The sequence below is a fragment of the Limulus polyphemus genome, unplaced genomic scaffold (genome assembly GCF_000517525.1).
Source record: "Limulus polyphemus unplaced genomic scaffold, Limulus_polyphemus-2.1.2 Scaffold335, whole genome shotgun sequence".
NCBI lineage: Eukaryota > Metazoa > Arthropoda > Merostomata > Xiphosura > Limulidae > Limulus > Limulus polyphemus.
Genome location: NW_013665945.1, coordinates 509,185 through 517,207, shown reverse-complemented (window position 1 = coordinate 517,207; position 8,023 = coordinate 509,185). Strand labels below are relative to the sequence as shown.

The 8,023-nt window shown below is 34.1% G+C and overlaps 1 protein-coding gene across 3 annotated transcripts in view; it reads left to right on the top strand.

Annotated features, from left to right (window-relative positions):
- Positions 1-8,023, top strand: part of LOC106457468 (Down syndrome cell adhesion molecule-like protein Dscam2) — a 134,235-nt gene that overhangs the window by 114,098 nt on the left and 12,114 nt on the right. For 2 of the 3 annotated variants that reach the window (XM_022383412.1, XM_022383414.1), the window contains exons 17-22: positions 693-933; positions 1,363-1,461; positions 2,862-3,047; positions 5,473-5,766; positions 6,254-6,424; positions 7,049-7,260. In XM_022383412.1, the coding sequence (XP_022239120.1) occupies positions 693-933; positions 1,363-1,461; positions 2,862-3,047; positions 5,473-5,766; positions 6,254-6,424; positions 7,049-7,260 (1,203 nt within the window). The remainder of the gene's footprint in view (positions 1-692; positions 934-1,362; positions 1,462-2,861; positions 3,048-5,472; positions 5,767-6,253; positions 6,425-7,048; positions 7,261-8,023) is intronic. The other variant, XM_022383413.1, reaches the window with a different exon arrangement.

Below are 8,023 nucleotides of genomic sequence, written 5' to 3'. Positions count from 1 at the left end.
CAAGATATAAATTAATGATACATAGAAGTTATTTTATAAACAAGATATAAGTTAATGATACATAGAAGGTATTTTATAAACAATATATAAATTAATGACACATAGAAGGTATTTTATAAACAAGATATAAATTAATGACACATAGAAGATATTTTATAAACAAGATATAAGTTAATGATACATAGAAGGTATTTTATAAACAATATATAAATTAATGACACATAGAAAGTATTTTATAAACAAGATATAAATTAATGACATATAAAAAGTATTTTATAAACGACTGAACTTCTACTTGGGTCTTTTTGTTTAAGCTAACGAATGAGTTTTCAATGCTTTACTTTTTTAATTCATCCGTTATAATTTTCTATTTAAGCGGCTGTTTCAGTTACATCAAAGCATAGTTGACTTGAAAAGAACGAAGCAATGGCACTGTCAATAGGTTTATAGAAATGTTTATTTTAAGAGACATGGAAAAATAACTTCTACAAAAGAACACAATTGAATAGTATAGTCTGTCAGTAAGTTACATTTATTCTCCTAGATTCGCTTACATACACACACATACCTATATTTATCATGTTTTAAACTCTTATTTAAAAAAAAAGAACAACAACATGAATTATGACTTTGCTAAAAAAAAAATTCTATTTTGCCAACTTTTCCATAAATTAAACGTCTATTTTTTTCAGAGCCCTCTATCTACAGAATACTTCAGCATTATCAAAGGATACTATATCGGCTACAAAGTTGAAGTAAGTGATAAGAACTTCATCTACAAATCTGTGGAAGCTCCTGGCCGTATTAAGCCGAACGAGTACGAACTAAGAAATCTTCTTCCAGGAACAAGCTACATTATAGTGGTCCAGGCTTTTAACGATAAAGGAGTGGGCCCTGCTTCTAAGGAGACTAATGTTAAAACCCCACAGTTCGGTGTGAATAATTTTCATGCAGTTTGATATGTAGTCTAGTTCTTAATAAGGAATTATTTAGTACTCGGTCTGTGTCCATGCTTATATAATAATGAAATAATTGTATTATAAAATTGAATGTTGAGCATATCACAGTATATTTTTATGTCAAAGTATAAATCATAAGTCAGAGCCATATATTTTTCGCCATTAATGCTTACACACTGGCAGCTGCTTAAGAAAGGGGATAATTACATTTGAAACCGTAGCACCAGTTTAAAATATTTGATTTTCAAAATAACAAAACTAAGTTCGAAGAAACTAAAACTTATTAAATTATTTAATCTGAAAACTAAATTATACCTAATTAATGACCTACAACTAGTGAAAGACTATATATTGTGTAACACATTAGTACTAAAACATCTCAATACTATTTTTTACTATTAAGATGCACCTGATCCTCCGAGACTGAGTCTATCATCCACCTCATTTTCGTCAATTGAAGTTTCATGGAGGACCTCTAATCGGAAAAATCAACCAATATCAGGTATTTGTTCTTTTTAGAGCTTAATTTAGTCTAGTGGTTAGCATGTAGGGCTTCGGATGGAGGTCCTGGGGTTCGAAATGCTGCTGAATACGTTCCACACTCTCATCTGTAGGCGTGTTATAAAAGTGAAAATCAATTATTCGGTTCAAAGATCCAGAAAAGATAACATAAACACCTTAACGCTTGTGTCTGTTTGTTTGTTTTAGAGCAAAGCCACATTCCTGTGTCCACTGCGGGTAGTCGAACCGCAGATTTTAGCGTTGTAAGTCCGTAAACTTCCCGCTGTCCCACAGGGAGATCCTGACGCTTGAGAAGATTTGTCGATGAACATTTCAACTACCAAAAAGAAAGTGAAATGAAATTTCTAAGAGTTTAAATATAAGATCACTTGCTCTGAAAAGGATGTATTGTTTTAAGTTTTTTAAATGGTTTAAAAGTAGAAACAAAATTATTTTTTCTGAATACATTGGCAATTTGGCTAGTTATACCTTGTATATATGCTAACATTACTGCACTGTTAACTTTATTATCATAGACACTGTTTAATCTAGTACATTGCTGGATAAAAATTGGATTATATTTTTTGTAGCGTACGTTCAATGATATAAACATTATAACGTCTGTCGTTAGCAATGCTTTTTATATAATTCAATTCGTTTTCCAAATTAGTAGAATCAGAATAAATTTTAAATGCTCTGTTTATATAAGTATGAAAAGGTGTTAGTGTTTGAGAAAATGAATGACATGATCTTTGATGTGGCGGCATGGAGACTGAATATGGTTTCCCCAAAACAGTTGTGAAAATTGTTCCATTATTATTTCTTTTAAAAATACGTCTAAAAAAAATAAACATTTATCTTGTTCAGTCTCATACGTAAACTGAATAGACTTAGTAGGATCAATATTGTTTAGATAATCAACAAATGTTTTTAACTCAAAATCTCCATGCCGTCAAACCAAGAACGTGTTATCAACAAATCTAATTGAACACTCAGGTTTTAAAAGAACATTAAGAGCAATACTATCCATATAAAGGTCACATAGGAATTGAGAAAGAAGTGAACCCTTGGCTAATCCAATATTCTGTTCATAATACTTTTCATTAAATTTGAGAAAATAATTTACAACACACATTCCAGTTAAATTAATAATTTCAACAATTTCGATTGGAGAAATGGTGGCTTGAACTAATCTATCATCAAAACAATTAATAGCATTGACCAAATAAAATTTCATTATGCATTTTAAACGTTTATCTTGTTTTTAATTTTAAAATGTTATACTCTTTTATCATGGGAATTTTATTTGTAATTTGTGGTCTTGATACCTCAGAATAATACAGATAACAATGAATCAACTTTTACACGTTGAACCCAAGAGGCAATGTTGATTTTCTGTAGGTTTCATTCTACATTACCGTCAACAGCCACGTGATTGGGTTCAGATTCAGATCCTTGGAGACAAAACCAGTTACTCTCTTCAGGGCTTGAACTGTGGAACCGGCTACCAGATGTACGTCATCGCTTTTAATAGCATGGGAAGAAGCGATCCCAGTGATGTAATTTCAGGGGTCACCAATGGTTCTGGTGAGTTTCAATATAGATGCACATTTGATTTTTAACCATTTCGATTAAGATATCTATAGATTTGACATTCAAGTATTTAATGACATGTAATGATATCTATTCTGATAAAAGAGCCATCACACAGGATCACAAATAAAAAGTGCAATGAATTTCTAAAAATCTCAAACCTCGAGCGCTTTTGAATAGTTGACTATTTTTCTGCAGGAGAATAAAGGGTAGAATAAGCTCGTACGTCATAGTCGTAGTGTAAAATTAACAATCTAGGATTCTATTTCAGGTCAAGCCTAGTAAACTGTGACATTATCAACCAAGCCAACTACTACAAAGCGAGCCAGTGTTGTTCTTTGGCTCATAAACAACTGAAAGATGAATCCGTGTAGGTGTATGAAATGAAAGTTAATTAATATAGCATTTTCTTAATATGCATTAAAATGTTACTCCTGAAATATTACCCATTAAATCTAATGTTTATACAGAGATTGAATACATTATATTAAAATGATTTTGGAGCGTCACCATGTCGCCATGTTTGGTCATGCTAGATCAGATGACTGTGCATCTTGACAATAGTTTACATTGTCGTTTCTTTTGCAGAAGGCTCTGTCGTAAAGTGGTCGTGTTCAAACAACACAACTCTTCCATTTTGACTTTCGTTAATCTATCTAGTTAGTGTACAAGGACAACGGTTTCTTAGCTCCTGTTTCAACAGTCCGATCTCATAGAAATCCATAGGCACTGTGTGTGGGTACTTAACCAGTGTGTCTTTGAATAGAATAGCATCAATACCCATTTCATTTTCTAGTTGTTTGAGATAACTGATGGTTGAACAGGAGGTATGACTGGAAGGCTTAATTTAGTGAACCCATACCCTGTTGACCTCGTTTCTAAATGGATATCCTTCCTGGTTGTGTTGCACACTGTTAACTGGGGCATATAGACGACTTTTGCTACTGATCTTTGTGTTCTAGGATTCTTATCTGTTACGAAATACCACACTTTGCTTACCATGGCTGGATTACGATTTACAGCAGGCCTCTTTATGGATAGTCATGATACCCCAAATTGATCCATAATCCTTTGTTTTACAATTCCAATAAGTGTGTAATCAAGGACAGTACTATTTTTCTGCTACTTCCTTAGTTAAGATGTTTTCAAAGTTACTGTTTTTTTTTCAGGATTCTTAACTTGAATGCGAGGAGTCGCTCAAATAACAATTTAACTTTCCCGGTTTTGAGAACGTTTGAGATATAGAATCACTAATTAGCAATTAACTGACTTTCATGAAGGGGAGATAGCACGTTTTGTCCAGAAATAGAAAGCTATATTTCCCGTCGGCGAATCGGATAAGTGTCTGGGCAGACTTGCCCTCACGCTCAACTCGCAGTGAACCCAGATCTTGTATGTGAGGTGTATTTCAGTGCAAACTTGAATTTGTTTGCGTATTGAGGTCATTGTGTAAAAAGCTAAGTTTGTTCCTATAAGGGAGATGTTTTTAAACGAAGGATTAGAAGGTTTGGAAGAGTTATTGTAACGGATTTGACGGTGTAACATAGTAAGACACATTGTTAACCTTTTATTATTTTGATTTCTTAACTTGGGTGGGTTGACTGACCTTTTTAATTCCTTATTATAACTTTAATTTTTACTCAGAGAGGAGAACTGTTTGCTTAAACTTTAGATAGAGATGTCTAAGTATTTATATTCTTCTATATTTTGTTTAGGTTTTGCTAATATTTTGAACTGTAGTATATACTCAATATTGGGTTTTGTTTAAACGTAACTATTAATTTTCACTTCAAGTTTAGGGTTTAATTTAATTTACGGGGCAGATCGAATAAATTCTCCACCATACTGTTATCAGTTCGACAGGCGTCACTGAATGCTTGCCCTAGTTGTTGTTGTTTTGCATCTGTCAGTGTAAAGTCATTCTTCTAGGAGATCCCAGTTGTAGACTGGACAATTCAATAAACTCGGTACTCTGTAGTCCAGTATTCTCCGAAGTTCCAGTTAGTGGGCCTACCGGACTGCTCTGCGGGAAAACCATTTTGCAAGGGAAATGTCACAAGTACAAGGGATATCCCCGTCTTGGAAAAATCTAAATTTCCGACTTGAACATATTCTTATTATCTATGATATATGTGTGTGACTATTTTGCGTCGGAGAAAACTTTTACATAATTTCCCCAAGTGCAACCAATTTTCTGTTGCGTCACACTACCTACGAAACACTAGATAATGCCAAAATGTTGTTCTGATACATTCCCGCTCCACCGTGACTTTATATCGGCTGTAGGTGGCACATGACTTGCTGACTTGCTTATTCAAAATCATTTTAATATAGCGTACTCAACACTATGTAGAAACACCAGGGAATTAATAGTTTCAATTCCAACACAACCTCAATCATTATCATGAACTGTTTTCAGCCCCCGTGGCGCCTAACCAACACCTTCTAGTAAGTGTCAATTCCACAAGCATGGTTTTCCACTTAAAAGCCTGGTCTGACGGCGGCTGTCCGATACATCATTTTATCCTTCAGTATAAACCACTGGGTCACACAGAGTGGATCTTGGTGAGTTCAGAACTGTATCCTGAACAAGAAACGGTCATCATTAGCATGCTGATTCCCGGAAGTTGGTATCTGGTCTTGATGTCCGCTATAAATACTGCAGGTATCACAGAAGCCGAATACAGGATAGCTACGCTCACGGTTTCTGGAGGTAAGGCCTAATATTGGATTCTACTTTAAGGGTAATTACTTGATATAATTGTTCGGATCTATAACGTTATAAATGATTTATCTATAAAGCTACAGCGTTAATATCCATAATTATGATGGTTAAAGAATTACAAGTATAGAAATTAATAATAGCAGTACGTAAATTAATTACCCATTCTCCCAAAAGGAACAATAATTTTCGACTTATCTAATATTTGTAAGTTCTATCATCTTTATATTGTATTAGCATTATTTTGTCTCAAAACGTAAGTAGGACTCTGTAGTAGCAGTGTATCATTAAATCAGGATTAAGGTTTAAATTTAAATCGCTTTTTGTTAATTAAACGTCATCAATGTTATCTGAGAGAATTCGATTTTAAAACTAAAGAATTTAAAATGTAGCTTTATTAGGTCATAGGGCACTTAATAATCTCTAGCGTATTTCTATTTCTACGGATATTGTTAAAATCAGACCATATGTTGTCTAGCAACTGTAGTACCAGAGACAACTTCTAAACAGAGTGAAAGAAGTAGATACCGCAGCTTGTATGTTATCATTCCTGTCTGTTGTGCTGCTGTCGTGTTGACCGCTGTGACACTGTCTGTCTTTCTGGTAGTCTGCCGGCGACGATCCTCCTCCTCATCTAACATATACGAAGGTGCGTAATGCCTACTTAATGATAATCAGAAAATGCCAATGTAGTTTTATTTTTATCAAACTAACCACTCATACGTCACAATACTTCACACATTTACTATACTTTAACCTGAATAAAACCTAAAAAAAAGACGATTATATGATGTTTATATTATTCTTATTTTAATAGCAAATATTGTAAGGAAAACTAAGTTTATATTAAAACAATCGGGTAGTTACAAAACGCCAAAGAAATAAGGTTCATTAGGCCTGTTATGTGTGAAGAAAAATCAGAATATTAATATCCACTGACGTTCAGCTCATTGTGGTCGCCTTTTCTTTTAAACCGAACAATGTTAATTTATTGTTGTATATTATGCCCATTTGTAAATATAGTAACCGTGAGTTTCACAATAATTATGGGGGAAGAAGTAAAGTTTAAAATAAACTTCGTGACTTGTGACAGACACAGGTAGGATGGATATTCCATTTTCATATCTTTGATTTGAAATCCTTCAATGAATAATACAAAGGAATAGAATATCGAGAGAGAAAAAGCGTCTCGCACATGAAATGAAAATAAACAAACAGAGAGACTGAGAAATAAAAATATAGCTATAACTTATTTAATTGCTTTTGATTTCAGGGGTTCGGCATAGTGAAGATCCAAAAAACGAAACTTTAGTAATGACAGAACTGGAAAAACAATGTGGAGACATAGGAGAACCCACCTACTTTCCCTCACCTTATGCGATGACGAAAGTTCCCGTTCTACCCAGAGAGGTCGCTATCAGAGAAGGAGAAGGTTTTCACGGATCCACCAGAGGGTCGGGAAATAACTACGATGTTCCTCAGCCTGTAAGATCATCCCTAATATAATGTTTTAAATTATACTCGGCTATAATTTCAACCACGAGGTGGTGTAAAAATGAACTGTTCGCATGTCATTGCTGCAGAAAATCCCGCTCCGCACTTTATAACCGTGGGTGCGTTATAAAAAAGACAGTCAAAGCCCACTATACGATTATAGTAGTCCAGGAGTTGACAGTGGGTGCTTTTGACTCAGCTGGCTTCCCTCTTGTTTGTCAGTTCAAATTTAGGGACGGCTAGTGTAGATAGCTGTTGTGTAGCTTTGGGCGAATTTCGAAAACAATCCAACAAGCACTACCGCTGACATACTCATTTGTCAAAATGCACCTGTACGTTTTTCTGTATTTTGAGTATCGAAATATACACAGAAGTTTCCATAAATAGTTCAGGCCTGTACACAGAACGTTTGAAAGGGGGAGCCAACACATAGTGTGCGAAGCACAATCAGCATGCATGCAAAGCATGCTAATGCTACGGTGGTCTGGGGGGGGGGGCATGCCCCTAGAAAATATGTAAAAAAGTAGGTGCTATGTGTTACGTATTACAATTTTGAATGGTCTGAAATCGAGCTAAATGATAATTTAAATTTATTAGTTAAATAAATGTCGATATATATCCAATTTATAATATTTGCCAACAATATTGATACACACAGTTTTAATTTTTTAATACAAATATATTTTAATACACAAACAATAATACAATGTACAATAACGGTTATTACAAATAGTTATTACAAACAATGATTTAT